This window comes from Notamacropus eugenii, chromosome 5 (genome assembly GCF_028372415.1).
Source record: "Notamacropus eugenii isolate mMacEug1 chromosome 5, mMacEug1.pri_v2, whole genome shotgun sequence".
NCBI lineage: Eukaryota > Metazoa > Chordata > Mammalia > Diprotodontia > Macropodidae > Notamacropus > Notamacropus eugenii.
The window spans coordinates 91,642,583-91,665,427 of NC_092876.1; the positions used below are offsets into that span (position 1 = coordinate 91,642,583).

Here is a 22,845-nt window from a genome sequence, read left to right on the forward strand (position 1 = left end):
TGAATTATAGACATTGATTTGCCACGTTTCCTTCAGCTACTATTACTGTGATTATGAAACAGAACTTGCAGGGGCAGTCTGATAAAAGGAACCCTGACTGCTGTTGCATCATTGATTATATACCCAACTATAATGTCCTTGAGTTGTGATTATTTACTTTTGGAATAGAAGTGTGTAGTAAATGAACGGGATAAATAAGAAACAAAAATGTTGTCAGTACCTTAATGATAGGGTCTGTATAATAGGGCATAGTTTGTTTATCCTTAATTTCTATGCTAATATGGTTATTTTCCTTCAGTCCAAAATAAAACAGGACCAACTGTGTTGCTGACATGATAAATTGGTGGAATAACAAACAGGTCAAAGGAAAGCCCTGTATAGCTGTGGCCACTGCAATAAGGGAATCCTCTTCTTGATCTGCAGGATTCTCACTATGTGGCTCAATATCAGCTCTACACCCTTCCATCTGACTGGCTTTCCAGGCTTGGAGGAAGCTCATCACTGGATTTCCATCCCTTTCTTTGCTGTGTACACCTTTGTGATTCTGGGCAATGGCATCCTCCTCTTTCTCATCTGGGATGACCGCAGTCTCCATGAGCCCATGTACTATTTCCTAGCCATGCTGGCGGCCACTGATCTTGGAGTGACTATGACTACAATGCCTACTGTACTGGGGGTCCTGTGGTTAGATCACAGGGAGATTGGCCATGGTTTCTGCTTCTCTCAAGCCTACTTTATCCATTCACTTGCTATAGTGGAATCAGGTGTGTTGCTTGCCATGGCTTATGATCGATTCATTGCCATTAGAAATCCCCTGAGATACTCATCTATCCTCACCAACACCAAAGTGGTAAAGATGGGGGTGGGGGCACTCCTAAGAGGCTGTTTGACTATAATTCCACCAATAGTGCCCCTCCATTGGTTTCCTTACTGCCGTTCCCATGTTCTCTCTCATGCTTTCTGCCTCCACCAGGATGTCATCAAACTGGCCTGTGCAGACATCACCTTCAATCACATCTACCCAGTAGTTCTGGTTTCATTTACTGTATTCCTAGATTCCTTGATCATCCTTTTCTCTTATATCCTAATCCTAAAGACAGTCACGGGCATTGCCTCAGGAAAGGAGAGGACCAAAGCCCTTAACACCTGCATCTCCCACATCTACTGTGTTCTGATCTTCTGTGTCACAATGATTGGCTTGTCTCTCATCCACCGTTTTGGAAAGTATGTGCCGCATGTGGTTCACATTGCAATGAGCTATGTCCATTTCCTCTTTCCTCCATTAATGAACCCTATCATCTATAGCATCAGAACCAAGCAGATTCAGCGTGGCATTCTTCGTAAGCTCTCTCTGTGCAAATCCAAGGTCTAATCAGTGCTCCTTGGGCTCTCCCACACAGGCAAGTAGGGTCAATAATTTTCTGTCAATAGGAGCTCATTATGCTCTTAGAAGCACTCAGGACATTTAGCCATGAAGAAATGCTTAGTAGCTTCTCATTAGGATTCATTGCTTTCATAACATATTACAGAGCTACAGTCTACACTTAGTTTTGAAATGTGAGGTTAAATAACTCAACTGTATGTTGAAATTCACTGAAAATCATGATAATGATTTAATATTAGAGGGAAGGACTATGTCTCCCCTGCATCCCAGGATATTCCTGAGGATATTTGCTATCCTTCACTAGGTTCAGATATTCCCCAGTAAAACGTCTTGCCTTCTAGACTATTCATGGGTTCTGTGAATATAATGATCTTGCTCTTCACTTGACCAAATGGGCTTAAGAGTGTAGGCCAGGCATGTCTATACACTTAAAATTCAGGATTCCTGAAGCTAAGACCACAACTTTCCAAAAGTGGTCTGAATGTAGTGGCTGTGTCTTATTTTTGTCCCTTCCCTTCAAACTGCTAGTTCCAATCTCCCTGCAAAGAATATAATATCATTTATTCTTACTGTGATATCTGAAATCATACCACTTCTGGATACTTCTCACAGGATATGCAGTGAACAGGTTGGGGGTTAGGTTGGAGTGAGGGAAGAATTTACTTCTAGTAGATTACCAGCCATTCAGTTTTATCCATCTTCTTGAATTACATACCTCCATACACTATATGAGTATACTGAACTTTCTAGTATTCCAGAAATGCAGATTTGAATACCTTACAAGTCATTTAATGCAATAAATACTTGCCTTAAATCCCCTAAAACACCTCATCAAACCAATCTATCAGTGTCTGTTTAAAGACCTATAGTTCCTGTAATGGGAGAGGACATTATATAGATATATCAGGTCCAAAGAGAACCTGTTTCATACAGTCAAGAGCTCTGATTCTTAACGTCTCTCTTCTTACATCATTCTAAAAATTGCATTTCTCTGCCTTTCATTTTTCCTCCCATTTTTGCAATTTGGGGGTGGATAGAAAGAGTTCCTTCCCTCTTTCATGGTTTACCTCTTCAAGCATTTGGAGACTGTGAACATTTCACTCTTGAGTCTAATCTTAGTTCTGGCTAAACATTAAACTTGTCCTGATTGAAAAACAAACATATGATCAAACAAATGAAAAAAAAAAAAACTTCCTGACTCCTAGATTTATCTGAAGGTCAACAGTTACTATGGTCAGCATTTCAAGGTAATAGATTCACCTTTACTGGAGGTCTTCAGAAAAAATGCTGAATGACTGCCTGTCAGGTATATTGTGGAAGGAAATCTTTTCCATGTATAGGTTGGACTAAATGCCCTCTGCATTCTTCTGAAGTTCTGGGTTTGTGTCATCCTTTATTATAAGATTGGCTGACATTTTGGTGATCCTAGAGAAGACTGGGAAGTGACCTGGGAAGGAAAGTGCCTTTGTGTAGGCCGAGAAAGCTGTAGGGAAGTGAATGTCAGGAAGCATGGGAGGTAACAGGACAATTCAGGGTCACTGAAGGAACCTATAATTGGAAGCTGCATATTTGCAACTCAGGGGAACTGCTGAAAGTATGGACTATGGGAAGAACAAGGAAACATGGAGCCACGTGCTGAGAGAGGAGACATGTGGAATACAAGTAGACTAAAGCAAGATGGCAAAACACATCCATGACAAGGAGAAGCTACCAGTGATTTCTGAGATGGACTGAAAGTAAGAGATGCAGAGCAAACAGCAATGGGAGGTCCAATATATAGGAAAACAAGTGTCTCTGGTAAGTGACTGAAACTATGTAGGGTTCTAAGAGATGTTTTTTTCATTACTAGGTAATGATAATTTCTTTTGAGTCTAATTTGAGTGGCTTTATTTTGTTTGACTTGTAAATAGATATGTGAATGAATATATTCATATTTTGAGCTCTGTGAGCCCACAAACTTATAAGAACTGATGACCATCCTAGAATAGAAGATGTTTGTCTGATTCTTTAGTTCTAAGACTGTCTTGGTGGATGTGATATGTCAAAGAAATGAGAAGACCCTTCCAATTGTATCCATTACTCTATATTATTCCTTATGGGGACAAGCAGAACTCATGAAAGTCCTTCAAATACTTGCAGACAGCATTAACACCCAAATTTCAAGGTATAATATTCTCAGTTCCTTCAAGCAATTCTTAGAGGACATCACCTTAAACATCTTCACCATCTTCTGCATACATTGACCTCATTAATTGTAGGCCATGCATTTATATACATTTAAAATTCAGGATTCCAGAACTTGACATGACACCTTCTCCCAAATGCTCTGGCAATAGTGGCTGTCTCCTCTTTCTGTCCCTTCCCTTCAAGGAATTAGGTCTAATCTGCATGCAAAGAATATAAAATCACTTGCTCTTACTATGATATTTGAAATCATGCCATTTCTGGATACTTCTCATAGAATATGCAGTGAACAGATTAGAAGTTAGGCTGGAGGGAAGGAAGAATTTGCTTCTAGCAGATTACCAGCTCTTCATATTTATTCATCTGCATGAAATACATACCTGCATACACTATATGAGTATATTGAACTTTCTAGGATCTCAGAAATGTAGAACTGAATGAAACCTGGGAAGTCATTTACTGCAATAAACACTTGACTCAAATCTCCTCTAAATACCTCTCACCAACTCAGTCTGTGTCTATTTAAAGACCTATAGTTCCTGTAATGGTAGAAGTCATCAAATAGTTATATTAGGTCCCAAGAGAACCTATTGCATACAATCCCAAGCTCTAATCTTAAGATCTCTCTTATATCATCCTAAAAATTGCATTTCTCTGCCTTTCCTTTTCCTTCTCTTTTTTCAATTAGGGAGAACAGAAAATGACCAATACCTCTTTCATGCTTTGCCTCTTCAAGCATTTGGATACTGCAAGCATTTCATTGGAGTCTTCTCTTAGTTCAGACTAAACATTAGACTTGTCCTGCTTGAAAAATAAACAAATGAGCAACAAACAAGTGAAAAAATAGACTTCTTCACATCTAGAGTTATCTGAAGGTCAACAGTTGCCATGGTCAGCCTTTCAAGGCAATAGATTCTCCTTCACTGGAGGTCTTCAGAAAAACATGCTGAATGACTTCCTGTCAGGTATACAGTAGAGGGTTCCTTGTATAAACTGGACTAAATGCCCTCTGAGTTCTTTTGTCAAATTCTTTGTGTCTCGATTCGGGCATTTCAGAGATCCTAAAGAACACTGGGAAGGAAAGTGCGCTTTGTTGGAGGCCAAGGAAACTACAGAAAAGGAACTGGCAGGAAGCATGGAACGTAAGCAGGACCATTAAGGATTACTAAAGGAACCTATAATTAGAAGCTGCATATTTGCAGCTCAGGGGAACTGCTGAATATATGGAATATAGGCACCACAGGGCAATATGATGCCATCTGCTGAGAGAGAAGTATGGAATACAAATAAATTAATACTAGATGGTAAAAGATGACCATGAGAGAGAGAAGCTACCATTGACTTCTTAGATGGACAGAATGGAAGAGAGTCAGAGAAAACAGGAAGGGGAAGACTAATATATAGGAAACTAGGTGTCTTCGATAATGTACTGAAACTATAAAGGATTCTAAGAGATGGTTTTTCATTAGTGGGCAATGATGATTTCTTCTGAATGTAACTTGAATGTTTTTTTTCCTTCATTTGTAAATAAATGTGTGAATGAATATATTCATATTTTGAGCTTTGTGAGCCCATACTTATAAAGTGAGTAGATGACTGTTGTTCTAGGATTACCTTGATGGATGTGGTATGTCAGAGAAGTGAAAAGTCACTTCAAATTGTATCTGTTACTGTTTATTGCTCCTCATGGGGCCAAGGTAAATTCATGAAAGTCCTTCAAATATTTGCAGATAGCTCTCACACCCAAATTTCCAGCTATATTCTCAGTTCCTTCAAATAGTCCTTAGAGGACATCATCTTAAGGATCTTCACCATCTTCTGCATCCTTACTAATACTCTTCCTAAATTGCAGTGCTCAGAACTAAACACAGTCTGCAGAACTGATCTGGCCAAGGTAGAATACAGCATAGCCATCACGCCCCCTTTCTTTGAAACTGTGCTTTTTTGCTGTGCAAATTCACATTAACTTTTGTGATCATCATTGCAATAGCGCTGAAAATCAATTTCACACTATTATTTCATTGTGAGAATACATATTTATAAAACATCTGTTCTGTTCTGCACACTGTAGTGCCTCCTGAATATCATATAATGTTAAATAGATCTCAACATCTGACCTCAAGGAACTTGAAGTCTAACGTGATTTGGGGTGGGGGTAGGGAATAGATGTGTACATTTAAATGTTTCATAATTGTAAAACAGTGTCAATATAAAAAAGATGCTGAGGCAAAGAATATTCATCTAGCACCCAAACTTCTGGTTAAAACGAGTCTTTTAAAATCTGACTTGAGTATTCTTCACATAATAGATTTATCATCTGTCTCTGTATTTATAGTTGAAAACTTTCAGGGTTGGGATGTTCAGGCATAATAGATTTTCCACTAACGCAGCATTTGAGAATTAAGGGCCAAATCCTCCTCTTCCCCCTCAATCCATTGTTGAAGAAACATTGAAAAATGATCTTAGAAGGTATAATCATGATTCCAGATGATTGACAATAATGAAAGCTACTCGCTTTCTGGTGAAGATGCAATGGACTCCATGGCAAAAAGAAACATGGATTTTGATGTGGACATTATGATAACTTGTTTTGTTTTATTGTGCATATTTGTTACAGTGGTTTATTTTGCTTCTCAGTTGGGGGAAGTGAGAGTGAGAGAGGACAAACTCATATTAATTTTAAAAATACATTTAATTGATAGAAACTCAAACATTGACATTACTAAACGGAATGATTGGAGTGCATGAGAGAGGAACAGGTTAAGTGCTATGAGGGTTTTTTATAGGAAAGGTCTTTGTCAGCTATAGACTTGAAATAACCATTCAGAGATAGAAGAAGGAAATAAAATACGCTTACTAAGATACAAATTCATAAATCTTCGCATAGTCTCTCATGCTCTGACATGCCTAATAGCCACAGCCAGAGATATGCCCATGGGTCAGGCACCCTTGTCATCTTTTCAACACTCTCCCTTATTTGATTTCCACAGCCACCACCAAGGTGGTGGAGAAACCCTGTTACTCACATCCTGCTTAAAATGTCATTCTGTTGGCCATCTATTCTATAAGATTGTTCTATGAGATTGACATTTTGTTCTCTGACTCCAGTATCACCTTTGCTCCATTCCATTTCCCCGTAGACTCATAGATCTAGAACTGGAATAAATTTAAAGGCCATCAAGTCTACCATCCTCATTTTACAGATGAAGAAACAAATCTATGCACTCTGGCTTCATCATATAGGCCCATCTTCACAAAGTATTTCAGGATAATTGATCTGTATTGTCCACTGGCTTTGAGAAAGAATTCTGACATTTTTCCACTGGAAAGAGAGAGAACAGCTATCAAATGTATCTGTGTACAGTTAACCTCATAGTGAGAAATATGAGAGAAAGATTCAGAGAAGAGGCATTGTCCATAAATCATTCTTTCTATTATTTTGCCCATTTGGATTCTTGAAGTATAAAATTTTATCTACATCCACACCCTTAAGGAACCATGGAGGGCTTTATTAACCATATCCCAGGTGCCCTGGATAATGAGCAGAGTTCAGAGATATGAAAGGGTCAGTGGCAATATTGGTTTATAGTTGGCAGTAATTCAAGGAAGACCAACACTTGGATATTTAGAAAAATAAAGGAAATGTGGATGCCCTAGCACAGGGTGTGAATTTGTTTACAGAGCCGGTGAAAGAAGCTGATAGCGTCATAGAGACATAGTTAGTGGGTCCAGAAATGAATGAAATAAGGCCAAGGTCTCAGGGCTCTCCTCTGAGCTTACAAGGTGCTTCCCAAATACTCACCCCAACTGTTATTGTCCTGATCCCTCACTTCATCTTTTCATTGTTGGTCCTCACAGACATTTCAGCTAAATGGATTTCCTAAAGAATGATAACAATTAGGGCTGGAGAGCAGATCTCCCTTTCATTCTCTTCATATTTAGAGCCCTCCCACTTTCCCTACCCTACAGTCAGTTTCTCCACACTGATCCTTTCTTCCAAGCTTAAAGTGACAAATGCAAGCCCCTGAGAAACCTTACTCTAGCGTGCTAGGTGTAGAGTAGACTGAAGGGAGATGAGCAGCCCCCTCTTATTTACTTACCAACATGTACACAGATGGATGCTAGGAGAAAGGGAAGGATCAGCTAGACAGAGGCACTACAAAGTCTCCAAGAGGAAAGATTAGGAAGACACAAGAAATGTATGCATTGAATGAAAATACACTGAAAAGAGGTCTCTTCCCTACATAGATGGGAACAGCAAGGAAACAGGATTAGTCATTAGATTCCTGAGGGTGCTGGTAATAGAGAGCACAGGTATTCTCAGTACATTCCAGTACTTCCTAAGGCACTGGAGGAAAAAGTGTTAATTATAATGGGTCAAAGAACAGGTGACTCATTACCTGGAGACATGACTCATGCTAGAAACTAAATTTGCTTCCAGAAAGGAGTCAGCATATTCTTATGTAGCACATTCATGCAATTCATTAAAAGAAGGTCTGGCTCTTAGGTACCTGTCATGGTTTCTGCTGGCTATTTTCAGTCTGTGTAGTTCAGTGCAGTGGTTGTTATTCAGTCATTTTTCAATTGTTTAAGGCAGTGTCAACAGGGTTAATTTCTAAGATCCCTTGTCTATTCTTCTGTCCTTATTACATTATCCATTGTCCTTTGATCCTATTTTTTTTGTGGACATGTCATAATAACCTATCAACTGGAAACCCTTGAATTCAAGGAAAGTCTCAGTTTTCACCTTTGTTTGCACAACACATGACACTGTCTTTTGAACATAGTAGGTGATTAATTGGGACTGAATTAAATTTTGACATTTATTAAACAATGATTGTAAATCATGCTTTTTATAGATAAGTGCTGTACCTGTGATTTCATTGATTTGAGGAAATCCTGAGAGACTAAATGACCTTTACCATAACTGTACAACAGGACCTTCTTTGCAGTTTAGAGAGTCTTAGAGAATTGTATGGAGAATCTGGAGATTAAATGATTTGCCCAAGGCCTTGAAGGTTGTATGTGTCAGACACTGGACCTGAAGGTAAGTCTTATATTCTTCAAGGTTAACTGTCCATCTGCTATACTATATATGCTCTATTAGGCTATATAACACATAAAGACCAATGAAAATTCAAAGTAACACATGGTACATAGTATGTGGACATGGTTGGGAAGAACATTTTGTCACTGAAAATAACTGAGTTGTGCCTTCTCATATAGGTATGATTTAAATGACCATGGACTGTACAGTGAAAATGCTTTCTATGCATAGGGAATGTTGTGAAGAAGCATGAAGACGGGAAAGTCATATGAACATCAGTCATGTGAATTAGGGTAGGATGAGATGATGGTATTCAGGGAAAGTGTGGCCAGATACTGCTAGGCCACAAGTACCAGGCTGGCAGATTGCATTTACAGGATACTCTGGGCCTTGGGCTGGATGCAAAGGAATTCACAGAATCAGAGAATGTCAGAGTTGAAAGGGATCTCATATTTGCACTTGAACAAGAACCCACTCCACAATAAACTTAATAAGGCAATCATCTCATATTTGCCTGAAGGTCTCAAATACGGGGAAATCCAGTACCTACTAAAGCAGCACATTTTACCTTTTGGTAGCTCTCATTGTTACAAAGCAGTTCCCTTCGTAAAGCCTAGTTCTTTTTCTCTTAGCCACTACATGTATTACTCCTACTTTTGACTTCTGAATCTAAGCAACTTTTCCAAATAATAGTCCTTCAAATCTTTGAAGACAGCAATAATATACATGGTAAGCCTTTCCATCACTGAAACAGCAAACCTCTTTGTCCATCTGGAGAATATGGGTAGAGCAGGTGATGTGTGTGTTCATCTTTCATTGCCAAAGAAGACCATACCATCAGAGAAATAATGACATGACTTGCACTTGACTTTGCTTTGAGTGAGGGAAGGCTGTGCAGGTCACCGGCCTCACTTCTCCTCTGGGGCCATCTGAATCCAGTGACCAGATATTGATCAGGATGACTGGAGATGACCCAGGATGAGGCAACTGGGGTAAAGTGACTTGGCCAAGGTCGCACAGCTAGTGAGTGTCAAGTGTCTGAGGTGACATTTGACCTCAGGTCCTCCTGACTCCTCCACTGGTGCTCTATCCATTGCACCTAGCTGCCCCTAGAGCAGATGATGGAGAAAAGGGAAGGTGTGGATCACAGAAATACAGAATAGGAAGAAGAAGAGGAGAACGAGAAACAACAACATTCACAATAAGAAATACAAAGTCATATGAACATAGATTTCAAGCTAGTAAGGGTCTTAGAGGTCATCTAATTGAACTCCTTTCATTTTATACATGTGAAAGATAAGCTCCAGCACTGTCAAGGAATTTTCCCAATGGCACAGAGGTACTAAATAATAGAAATAGAATTAAAACAGGTCTGACTCCAGGTCCCAGTCATTTCCTTTGCAAAGCTCTGTCCTGTGAGGAGGGAGTATGGGGAAGAGACATTGTTTCAGATGCTTGTGCTGAAGGGAGGACAGGGGTAGAACAAAGCAGACAAGGAACTCAAGGTGATCGTGCCAAGGTCCTTTATTCTTGGTGAGGCAGAGGTTAGAGACATGAAGGAAATAATTGCTGTCCTCAGGAATGTCACTTTATTGTTCATTCATTTGACACAGATCTCTCCTGATTTCAAGTACATTGGTTGAAGGCTCTGAGTGATTTTTCATTTGTTTGTTTGTTTTTTTCTGTACCTAAGTCTCCCAGGAAGGGAAAAAAATCATCTATACTGCCCATTGTTCTGCTTCTCTTTACCGACAATGATGCTATTTGGGTATAGAGTCCATTTTCACAGGTAAAATGTTTTACTTCCTTGAAGCCACTGAAGGACTGAACATTGGTTTATAGCACCACACTTCAGTGGGACGTAGCAATAGTAGTTGTATACTGGGATTTATTTGGGGCAAGTTGAAAGTGTCAAGGCTAAAAGGAAATATTTTTTCTTTTCTTTCAAGAAAAAGAGACATCTTAGATACTCTCACTAGAAATATATCATCTTTCCAGACAAAGGAAGTAGACCTCTATATCTAGAGAGAAAGGGAACCAAACAGGAGAAGCTGTGTGAGAACAGAATGGATCCAAGTAAATTTCAAAAGAAAAAGTGAAGGCTCATAGAAGACTTTTGTAGAGCTGGTGTTATGTCTTCCCCATTTTGAATACTTGATCAATTGTGTATTTGGTAGAACTGCTTTTCTGTGAAACTAATCGGTCTCAGACAAATACTTAAGTCTTATTTAAACCAAAACAGAAAGAATTATACCCACTTTTCCATTTTAACATATTTTCATATTTTTTTTCTATTTGATATCGATCACACAGGTTCCTCTTGAAAAAGAATGACAAGGAACTAGAGAAAAGGTCAAGTTTAGAAAGGGTTAGTTCCGGTGACCTGTTTAACAGTTTTGATGTAGTCTTAATAGAACTGTCCCTAGCCCCAGTATTCTAACTTCATTACAGTCCCGCTGTACCTGCGTAGCCTCCCCATCAATGTCCTAATTTCTTCATATATGTCTCACTGCTTACTAGAACAACAGATGTGTCCCTGACACTCACAGATCTCACTGAACCAGCAGTCATGGGAACCCAGTCATTGCCTCTATCAAGCCCCAGACCCATTCCAACGGAAACAGCTGTGTTGTTGTAGTCTATCACATTAAGTCATCCATCCAGCCCAAGACAGGATCACAATACCTAACTATCTATCTTAACCAGACAAGACCACAATAGCTAGTCAGTTGGAAGGTACTCACTAAACCATAGATAGGGCCCCTTCTTTATTACTGAATCCCTTAACAAACTCCTCTTGCCTTTTTAATATTAATCATATTCCTATATTCTATGTAAATTTCTGTTATGTAATTCCACCTTTACCCTATATACTATAAAAATCCATCTTGCTTTCTCTGAAGTTTCTGGTTCCTCTTGGAACTTAGCCTGCTTCATGAGAGGTATACTCTCAATAAATGCCTATACTTGGAATAGAGGTGGTATGACTGAATTCTTTGATGATTCCACCACAACACTTCATGAAACCTGGATTTAAACTGCAACAGTTTGATGAAGCCTAAGTATCTTGTCTCATACTGTATTTTTTTTAAAGTTCATAATCAATGGCAATGTTAAATTTTAGGTAGAGGCATGGGAAAATCATCATCCATCTTTTCCCTAAGAACACAGAGTGCCCCAAATCTATTCAAGGTCTTCTTTGGATCTATCCGAGAGCCACAGTCAGTCAACAAGCATTTATTAAGCACCTTCTATGTGCCAGATACTTTCTTAAGCACTAAGGATATAAGAAGGCAAAAGACACTCCCTGTGAACCCCCAAGGAACTCCAGCAATTTGAATAACCTAACCCATCTGATTCAAACTAAATCACAGCAGAGTGAGAAACAAGGATTACTGTTAGAGGTACATGCTTGGACAAGAGATTCACAACATGACAGTGCAGAAGAGGACAGCAGAAAGAATAGATATTAATCTACAGGGTTTAGTTGAGTAGTTCCACTATTTCCTTGGGAGACTTTTTGTGGGTGAGACCTGGAAATATGGGGCAGAAGGTACAAAAGAAGACATCAGATGAAGTGATGGGTTTGAGAAGTGATGCATTCTGGCAATGAGACAGGCATTAGAGTGATCCTGGGAATGGGGATAACTGCCATCTCCTGGAGACTGTGGAAAAGCGCAGTAATGAGAGCTGTAGGAAGAAGAAGTCAGTTAAAGGAAGGCACACTGGGATGCAAGGGAATGTGAGTCCTCTTCCTACACCTGAAGCAAACCCCAGGAAGTGAGGGCTGAAGGCAGAAAAATGTATCATGACAAAAGAAACCCCCCAAAAAGTTCCCAGCTTCTGAGAGGGGGAGAGTTACTGGAAATGTGGCCTGTGGGATGGCAAAAGACAGCTATGTGCAGAAGATACCAGGGATACCTAGGAATGAATGGGAACAAGTGAGGGCTGGAGGAAAAAAAATCAAAGCTGTACAAGGAAGGAGCAGAACCTGCCATAAAGACACTAACGTGAAGGAGCATCGACCATCACCCCAATCACTTACCTCCTCCCAGAGTCCTATCCAGGGGCACTTCTGAACCTGATTGAGACTCACTAATAGACACACAGCACACACAAACACGCACACACAACTACATACACATACAGTAAAAGTTAATAATGCAATTCTCCATGGGCTCTGATGGGAATTTCTTTGTTTCTTTTGTTCTATAAATAAACCTGTTCATGCTCTAAAACTTTTTGAGTCTATATGTTTGCACAGAGAATTGGTGAATACATCCTGAGTTGCAGTGAGTTGAGGGGAGTGGATGGCATGTGTGTCAAACACTGAAATTCTAAGATTTGTTATGTGAGGATGATAGAACTGAAAAATGGGAAATTTCTTAAAGTGGGCTAAGGTTTTTAGTATTAGAAATACATGGATATACTATTTTGACAGAATATCACTTCCACCTCTGATATTCATATATCTATCACATTGGAGATTTTCAATTTAATTTAAAAATTTAATTTAATCAAGTTTTTAATATGATTTAGTATATTAGGACACAGTCCTAAGAAAACACTAGTGGTTTAAGTGCAAAGGTTTTATGAGGCTCAAATGAGAATGCATATAATGTACTTTGAACATCTTAAAGTGTTACATAAATGTCAGTTGTTGTTTTTGGTTTACAGGAAGCAGACCTCCAACCTGGTCATGACTTCATTTCCAGAGCTTTTTACTACACACCTGCAGAGCCCAAGCAAGGTTTCTACACTAGGTAATGGGTATGCTGGCAAATATTTAATAACTAGGCTTTCTATACTTCTTAGTATTCATTATATTTTTCATTTCTTAGAACATAGTAACATTCCACTATAATTATAAAGTACAGTTCATTTAGCAATTCCCCAATCAATGAGAAATTACTTGTTTCCAGTTCTTTGTCACAAAAAGTGGTGCTATAAATATTTTGGTGTACCTGTTGATTTTCTTCAAATTAGTTGTCTCCTTAGGGTACAAGTCTACTAGTAGCATCTCTGGGTCAAAGGGGATAAATATTTTAGTCTCCTTGTTTAATTGTGCTTTTCTAATGACATAAGGGCTTTATACTCCTTGAGTTCTGCCGTAGATGGTTTTTTAAATTTTGTGTGCTTGAATTTCATTATCCCCCTTCAATTTTATTTCCCTGATTAACTGGTTTAATTGCTTATATAGTCATTGATAAGAATAATCAACAGTAGAGGTCTCAGCACAGATCCTTGGGCATTCCACTGAAGACCCTTCCTTCCAAAGATGAAAAGGAAGAAAGAGAAAGGAGCAGGAGAGAGGGAGATGCATAGCATAAGGGAAGTAGCTATAAGAATGAAGTAAGAAAGAGATCTTAATTACTATGATAATTTGTGAAATACACTAGATTTCTGGGTAACATTTTTAATTTCAATTCAAACCAGCTGTTAGTCAGAAGCAACGTTCTGAAAGAATCTAGGAAATTTTTAAAGGAAAGATAACCCTTCAATTTGAATATAATTGATACAGGAGATTTATGAGGAATACAGGGGAATGGGAAATGAAGCTGGGTTTGAACTCAGATCTGATTCTATGCCCAGTGTCCTACACCTAGTGGTCAGCAGCTTCAACAGAATCCTTTTTTTGGTCCATGCTGATGTGAAGATTGTCAGGGACCTTTCTAAGTTGTTGATGAAGGAGAAGCAGGAAAAGACCAACCAACACCCAAAGCCTGTGTTCCATCTTAAGTTTCCATGTTACATGATGGTGATGTACCTTTGCGTTTCATGTTGAAAAAAAATTAACACCTGGATTACTGGGGATTTCCTCTCATCCCAGAAGATGAAATCATATCCATAAGGTTTCTGTTCCTCACACAATTTGTTCTTTACTCTGTCCAAGAAAAATGGTAGGAGGATTACTCAGCTCAAATCAATGCAATTTAACTAAATTTAATTCACGAAAATTCAGTTAAATTCATTTGAATACATTTATTAAGCTGCTATTTTTGTAAAGAGTCAGGTCTGGAAGACTGGAAGATACACAAAGTTTAACTAAGACTTAGGTACTGACCCATGGAAATTAAGTTTTATTTGCCTCAGAACATCCAAACTAATGACTAAAAGAAATTAAAATAACAAGTGCTACCAAGTGCCACTACAGAAATTGCCCTAAGTCCAAAGAAGGAAAGATTAATTCTTAATTTGTGCCATCAGATTTCACAGAGAAACTATCTCTGGTCCAAAGAAATTTGATTTGACCCAGGTCATGGATAAATCATTAAAATTCAACAATCATCCTCTTTTCTCTATCTGATTCAGCTTCTTAACTGCACAAGAAAAATTGTACAAAAAACATCTTTTTTTGTTGATGTGTTTACATGTATTTGTGTTTGTATTAATCATAAGGACAAAAACTTTTTAACCCACATAGGCTGGGAGGGAACCTATGAGATGCTCACTTCAGTGGAAAGATGACTTGTGGATTATGTTGGAAGAAGCAGGAAGGGGAAGAGAGAGAATTTTTGTGAAGGTAAATAGGAAAAAGAGAAACACGACCCTCAGCAGAGAATCTCTTTCCTCTTCTCTCCTTGCCCCTAGTTCCTTTCCTATGATTCTATTTAAAATTCAAAACCTCTCATGCTTTGGACATAAACCTGGTCTGGACACTGAGTAAATGTATACAAGGCCCAGTAAGAAGTTGGCGATTGTTTCACCGCAGGGTGATCTTCAGCTGCGGAATAGAACAGAAGAGGAACATTAGCCTCACCTAATCCAGGTACTCCAACCCATGGGAGGAGTAGAAATGGGAGGAATGAATTGACAATTTAAATTCTGTGGATTCACAGTTGAGTCAACAAATATTTCTTAAGCACTTGAATATTAATTAAAATTTACTGCTAGAGGGGGCATTTTATACATGAGATAGCCATATCCCTGGGAAGTTAGGTAACTTTTCCAAGGCCATACACACTGAGTTCAGAGATGGGATTAGAATATGGGTTTCATGACTTCAAGTTCAGCCTTCTTACCACTGTACCACACTACCTCCTCAAATACCTAGACTGTACTTCTTGAGGAAATAATTGACCTAAGAAGTCAAGAATACAGTAATTCAAGAATCGGACTGGAGAAGTCCACATCAAATTCTTAAACTGAGACAGGCCTTGCCACCCATTAAAGGAGCAAAACTAAGGAGAGAAGGACAGCCAGTCCTCTCAGAGTCAGGGAGGGCTTGGCACTTCCTCCAGATCCTTCTCTGGTGTCCCCAGATGTAGAGAACTACAGATGAAAGTTGGATTGATAATACTGGGTCCTTAACAGGTCCTGCATAGGATCAGGTGACTGTTCATATTTCCCTAAGGTTGTAATAACACATTCAATACATCTGGACATATTATGCCCAAGGTGCCCTTGGGAAATACATGGAACAAAGGTTAAAGTAAGTCATGTTCAGGCCCAGCTCATGCAGCGTGAAAGAGATTCAGAAACCATATGCTAAAAGTCATCATAGACCAGAGATACAGGTGGTTTTAACAGACAGTGCCAGATAAATTATGGCCATTTTAAGAGGTAGATGCTGACAGCCAAAAAATGCTTTGAGACTATCACAAGGGAGGACATCAAAGTCACAACAGGGTACCTAAACTAGAGTATGCATTGCAGGATCTGGTGGTCAGTTACACAGTCTCAATCCACTTTTCACTTCATATCACATTAACACCTGAGAGTCTAATTATCCTGCTCTCTCCCCAAGGCAGAGACTAGAAAGCCTTTGGGAGGATCTCTAGCTCATTGGTCTAGCTCTAGGTTTCCAAGGGCAGGTGGGAAGGGAGGGAGGCCTTTTCTCTAGGAATTGAATATATTGGAAGATGCAGAGTTTAGGGAACTAGAGCCCTACACACACCTGCTGAGGGCTCTTTGCAGCTCTGATGATTAAATACTTAGCAAGACACTTCATTTGGGGCAGAGGAACCTCTGGACTTTCACTCAGATGAGAAGGGTATATGGAAATGCCAATAAAATGAAAGGAAAAGGTTAATAACTGAGGACTAGCTATTCTTTAGAATGTCTCTTAGGAGACAGAGGGAGATCACTGAGGTGGCTTGATGAAAAGGTCTCTGAGTAGTGAGGACTGGTGAGGGATAAAGCATGAACATGTTATTTAGCTTCATCAGGATGGACATAGTGTATTACTCACTTCGGATGCCTCTTAGGGGCTGGGACTGTCTTCTAAGAACAAGACTGCCTCTTTCTTTTTAGCTAACAGGGTCAAGGAAGTACCTAGATCTGGAAGTACAAGAGAGGAGCATAGTCATGACGTGTTTAAAAGAGGGGAAAAGTTGTAAGTATCCAGAAAAAAATTTTGATGCCTGGCAATTCCCTCCTCATCCATCCCTTTATCTTTCACTTTATCCTCCTCAGGTCCATCAAAGCACACAGTCTATATTCTCTGCATCATATCCAGTTTGTTCTCTGTTCCTAAATCATCTAGCACATAGACATACATGGTTCATAAAAAATGTTTGTTGAAGGAATTAATGGCTAAATGGATTCATTACTGACTTATGAAAGAAGAGGTTGAATGTGACCGTTGAGGTCCCCAGGTCTCAAAAAGAAGGTATTCCTGAGAATGACTCTGTTAGCCCAAAGTACAAGGGAGAAAAGGCATCCTAAGGGGAGCATAAGATAAGATATTCCAAGAGGAGCATAGGAAAAGAGATTTAAAGCTCCAAGACAATTTGAAAACCATTGACCATTCCCCTCATTTTGCAAATGAGGGAATAGGCACAGAGTTTTAGTGACTTTCCCCAAGTCACACAGACAATTGATTTTTCTTTCTTTTCTATTCTCTCTCCTGGTTTTCCCAGCAGGTAAGCTGACCAACACTGGTAATCATAAGATCACTCACTTTTGGACCTGATGTGAGAAATGCAGACAAAGTCATCAGAGAAAGCCCAACAAACTGAGTCGTTCATTCAGGTATCACCATTTTGGAATTAAAGTCTTAACTATTCAGTCAGTTTCCAGCTTATGGGGTCAGTAGTTTATTAAAAAGGCTATTAGGCTATCCCAGTAGTGGCTCAAGAAGCTTGCACGTGCTCAGTCTGTCAGACAGCGTCTGAAGTCCTATCACATTCAAAGAACATTTCCCTAGATACTTTCTCATTGTTTCTCTGATCAGTTGCTTAGACAGCCATGTGGCACTGTGGATGGAACCCTGGTCTCAGAATCTGAGTTCAGATATGATCTCACTTATTCAGTGTCTGACCCTGGTCACTTTACTTCTCTTTTCTTCAGTGTCTTCACCAGTAAAATGAGAACAATAACAGCAACTACCTCTCAGAGTTGTGAGGATCAAATGAAATGATCATGTGTAATGTGCTTAGCAGAGTGACATTTTATGAAACTTATTCCATTTCTTCCCTACTTGTTAACATATTAGTTATAGTTTTCCTTGACAGGGAAGATAAAGAGTGGATACTCAAAGAGTATTAGTGAAAAGCATTAGTGTTTAGAGAAAGAACACTAGTTTTAAAATATAGAACTCCAGATCCACCTTCAGTATCTATATGATGATCAATAAACCATTTACCCCAAAAGAGTCTCATTTTCCTCCAATTATCAAAATGTTATATGGAATTCTGACTAGGGAGTCAGTAGTAACATCTAGGATTTGACACAAAAGTGCATATATAACCCTGGTCCTTGGACTTCAACATCTCTGTGATGTAAGTACTTCTTTTATTCCAAGACAATAGAGAAGATGCTGACCTGGATTAGTTAACAGAGTCTCCACACCTGCGAGTTTCATAGACCAATGAAATCACAGCCCTTACCCCCATTCCACATGCCTTGATTAGCCTATAGGTGCAAAGCATCTAGCATGTGTAAAGAAGTCTCACTGAAAATATTAATTTGCTATATAAATTTGAGATGTTAATGTTAACATTCTTGACCCTGAATTTAATAAGATAAAATATTTTGTTTAATTCATGTAATGACTGAGTATACAAGTTCTACCTCCCTCTCTTGTTCATTTCAGAACTCACTCTTATGCAGGTCCTGTCAAAAACTCAGAGGATATGAGAGGATATCCCTGAATTTGGTGAACTATTACAGATATTGATCCACAAAGAGTGAGAAAAAAAAAAAACTAGCTTATGAGGGCTCCAATTTAGGACAAAGCATTCATACATGTTTAATTTAAGAAATATCAAAAAAATGTAATTTACATCATTTTTCCACCATAAGAGGATGAGAAGTTAATGAACTTGTGTCATTGGTTCCCTGAAGTGATAACGCTAAATTCATAAGTAACTGGAACATTGAAGATTCCTTTGTATAATTAAATATACATTTTAGTCTATAAGATCTAGTTATAAATAACAAAGGACATAATGTACAGAAATTGAATTACAGACATTGATGTGACATGTTTGCTCCAACTGCTCCTACTGTGATTATGAAGCGATATATGCAAGGGTAGTCTGATAAAATAAGCCCTGGCTGCCGTTGTAGCATTATTTATATGCCCAACTACGATGCCCTTGAGATGTGGTTGTTTATCATTGGAATACAAGTGAGTACTAAATGAATGGGATAAAGAAGAAGCAAAAATATTGCCAGTACCTTAAAGATAGTATCTGTCTAATAGGGAACACATTGTTTCTCCTTAATTTCTATAATAATATGGTTATTTTCCTTCAATTAAAAATAAAAGCTGGACCAACTGGGTTGCTCACATGAGAATTTGGTGAAGAAAAAATGGTCAAAGAAAAGACCTGTATTCCTGTGACCACAGCAATAAGGGAGTCCTCTTCTTGATCTGAAGAATTCTCACTATGTGGCTCAATATAAGCTCTGCCCCCTTCCTTCTGACTGGCTTTCCAGGCCTAGAAGAAGCCCACCCCTGGATCTCCATCCCTGTCTTTGCTGTGTACACCTTTGTGATTCTGGGCAATGGCATCCTCCTCTTCCTCATCTGGGATGATCACAGTCTCCACGAGCCCATGTACTATTTCCTAGCCATGCTGGCGACCACTGACCTTGGAGTGACTATGACTACAATGCCCACTGTACTGGGGGTCTTGTGGTTAGATCATAGGGAGATTGGCCAAGAGATCTGCTTCTCTCAAGCCTACTTCATTCATTCACTGGCATTAGTGGAATCAGGTGTGTTGCTTGCCATGGCTTATGATCAATTCATTGCCATTAGAAATCCCCTGAGATACTCATTTATCCTCACCAACACCAAAGTGGTAAAAATTGGGGTAGGGGCACTCCTAAGAGGCTGTGTGGCTATAGTTCCCCCAATAGTGCCCCTCCATTGGTTCACTTACTGCCGTTCCCATGTTCTCTCCCATGCCTTCTGCCTCCACCAGGATGTCATCAAACTGGCCTGTGCAGACATCACCTTCAATCGCATCTACCCAGTAGTTCTGGTTTCATTTGCTGTATTCCTAGATTCCTTGACCATTCTTTTCTCTTATATCCTAATCCTAAAGACAGTCACGGGCATTGCCTCAGGACAGGAGAGGAACAAAGCCCTTAACACCTGTGTCTCCCACATTTACTGTGTTCTGGTCTTTTATGTCACAGTGATTGGCTTGTCTCTCATCCACCGTTTTGGAAAGTATGTGCCACATGTGGTTCACATTGCAATGAGCTATGTTCATTTCCTCTTTCCTCCATTAATGAACCCTATCATCTATAGCATCAAAACCAAGCAGATTCAGCATGGCATTCTTCGTATGCTCTCTCTACGCAAATCCAAGGTCTAATCAGTGCTCCTTGGGATCTCCAAAACAGGTAAGTAGGGTCAATAATTTTCTGCCAGTAGGAACTCATTTTGCTCCTAGAAGCACTCAGGACATTTAGCCATGAAGAAATGCTTGGTAGCTTCTCATTAGGATTCACTGATTTCATAACACATTACAGAGCTACAGTCTACACTTACTTCTGAAACATGAGAGTAAATAACTCAACTTTCAGTTGGAATTGATTGGAAATCATAATGATTTAATTTTAGAGGGGAGGACTATATCTCTCCTGATGTGCTGGATATTCCTGAGGATATTAGCCATCCTTCACTAGGCTCAGATATTCCCCAGAAAAAAAAGTCTTGCCTTCCTGCCTATTCATGGTTTCTGTGAATGTGATGATCTTCTTCTTCATTTGACCAAGTGGGCTTAAGAGTGTAGGCCATGCATATCTATACATTGAAAATTCAGGATTTCTGAACCTAAGACCACACGTTCCTTAAAATGGTCTGGAAGTAGTTACTGTCTCCTATTTCTGTCCTTTCCCTTCAGATAGTTAGCACTAATCTCCCCGAAAAGAATATTACATCATTTCTTCTTACTGTGATATCTGTAATCATGCTATTTCTGGATAATACTCATAGGATATGCAGTGCACAGGTCAGGGGTTAGTCTGGAGGGAGGGAATAATTTACTTCTAGCAGATTTCCAGCTATAGTTTTATTCTTTTGCATGAAATTCATACATTATATGAGTATATTGAACTTCCTAGAATTTCAGAAATGCTGACTTGAATGAAATCTCAGAAGTCATTTATTGCAATAAAGATTTGACTTAAATTCCTTCTAAATACCTCTTCAAACCAATTTATTTGTATCCGTTTAAGGAGCTATAGTTCCTGTAATAGAAGAGGATATCAAATAGATACATCAGGTCCAAAGAGAACCTATTTCATACAATCAAGACCTCTGATACTTAAGATATCTCTTCTTATGTCATTCTAAAAATTGCATTTCTTTGCTTTTCCTTTTCCTCCCACTTTTGCAATTTGGTGATGGATAGAAAGAGTCCAATCCCTCTTTCATGGTTTACCTCTTCAAGAATTTGGAGACTACATGCATTTCACTCGAGTTTTCTCTTAGATCGGGCTAAACATTACATTTGTCCTGCTTGAAAAATAAACAAATGAGAAAAGAAACAAACGAAAAACAATTCCTTACATTAAATTTATCTGTAAGTCAGCAGTTGTCATGGTCAATTTTTCAAGGCAATGGATTCACCTTCGCTGAATGTCATCAGAAAAAATGCTGCATGACTGCTTGTCATGTATATTGTACAGGGGAATATTTCCCATGTATACATTAGACTAAATTCCCTCTGAGTTCTTTTTGGAAATTCCAAGAGTCTTTCATCCTGTCATTTCAGAGAACCTAGAGAAGACTGGGAAGTGTCTTAGGAAATAGAATGACCTCTGTTAGAGGCCGAGAAAATTGTAGAAAATGGAATGGCAGGAAGCATGGGATGTAACCAGGACAACTCAGGATAAATAAATGAATTTATAATTGGAAACTACATATTTATAGCTGATGGGAACTGCTTAAAGTATGGGCTATAAGCAGAACAAGACAAGATGGTGCCACCCAGTGAGAGAGGTGAAGTGTAGAATACAGAAAGACTAATTCAAGATGGCAAAAGGCATCAATGAGAGGGAGAAGCTACAAATGACTTCTTGTATGGACTGAAAGAAACAGAATCAAAGCAAACAGGAAGGGGAGGACCAATATGCAGGAAATCAGGTGTCTTTGGTAAGGGGCTGAAACTATATGAGATTCTAAGAGTTGGTTTTTCATTAGTGAGTAATGATAATTTCTTTTGACTCTAATTTGAATGGTTTTGTTTTGCTTGACTTGTAAATAGATGTGTAAATGAATATATTGATTTTTAGCGTTACGAACCCACACTTATGAAGTAAACAGATGATTATCGTAGAATACAGCAGGTTTGTCAAATTCTTTAGTTCTAAAATTTTCTTGATGAATGTGGTATGTCAGAGAAGAGAGAAGTCCCTGCAAATTCTTTCCTCTACTCTTTATTGCTCCTCATGGGGCCAAGCAGAACACATGGAACTCCTTCAAATCCTTGCAGACAGCTCTAACACCCAAATTTCCAGGTATGATTTTCTCAGTTCCTTCAAGTAATACTTAGATGATATCACCTTATGTCTCCTCACCGTCTTCTGCATACTTTCCAACTCACTAATAGCTTTCCTAAAGTGTAGTGCTCAGAACTAAACAGTCTTCAGATTTGATCTGGCCAAGTTAGAATGCAGCACAACTATCTTACCCCCTTTCTTGGAAACTATACTTCTTATAATACAATGTAAATTGACATTGACTTTTGTGGTCATCATTGTAATAGTACTGAGAATCAATTTCCCATTATTATTTTGTTGTATGAATAAATATTTATGAAACATC

The 22,845-nt window shown here is 38.9% G+C and overlaps 2 protein-coding genes across 12 annotated transcripts; both read left to right on the top strand.

Moving 5' to 3' along the window:
* Window positions 1–430: 430 nt before the first annotated feature.
* On the top strand, window positions 431–10,830 carry LOC140504837 (olfactory receptor 51B6-like). Of its 2 annotated transcripts, XM_072610197.1 has the most exons (2): window positions 431–1,353; window positions 10,392–10,830. In XM_072610197.1, exons 1-2 carry the CDS (start codon window positions 434–436, stop codon window positions 10,441–10,443), a joined length of 972 nt encoding a protein of 323 aa, XP_072466298.1. In that variant the 5' UTR covers window positions 431–433; the 3' UTR covers window positions 10,444–10,830. The 2 variants fall into 2 exon arrangements, with proteins under 2 accessions (XP_072466298.1, XP_072466297.1); XM_072610196.1 differs by lacking the exon at window positions 10,392–10,830 and having other exon boundaries at window positions 434–1,372.
* On the top strand, window positions 2,598–22,845 carry LOC140504835 (olfactory receptor 51B6-like). 10 transcript variants are annotated; one of them, XM_072610189.1, is made up of 6 exons: window positions 2,598–3,181; window positions 13,293–13,378; window positions 15,040–15,138; window positions 15,328–15,384; window positions 16,869–16,950; window positions 17,477–22,845. In XM_072610189.1, exon 6 carries the CDS (start codon window positions 19,451–19,453, stop codon window positions 20,387–20,389), a length of 939 nt encoding a protein of 312 aa, XP_072466290.1. In that variant the 5' UTR covers window positions 2,598–3,181; window positions 13,293–13,378; window positions 15,040–15,138; window positions 15,328–15,384; window positions 16,869–16,950; window positions 17,477–19,450; the 3' UTR covers window positions 20,390–22,845. The 10 variants fall into 10 exon arrangements, with proteins under 10 accessions (XP_072466290.1, XP_072466292.1, XP_072466287.1 ...); XM_072610191.1 differs by having other exon boundaries at window positions 15,040–16,950; window positions 17,477–20,417; window positions 21,794–22,845; XM_072610186.1 differs by having other exon boundaries at window positions 15,040–16,950; window positions 17,477–17,588; window positions 19,330–22,845.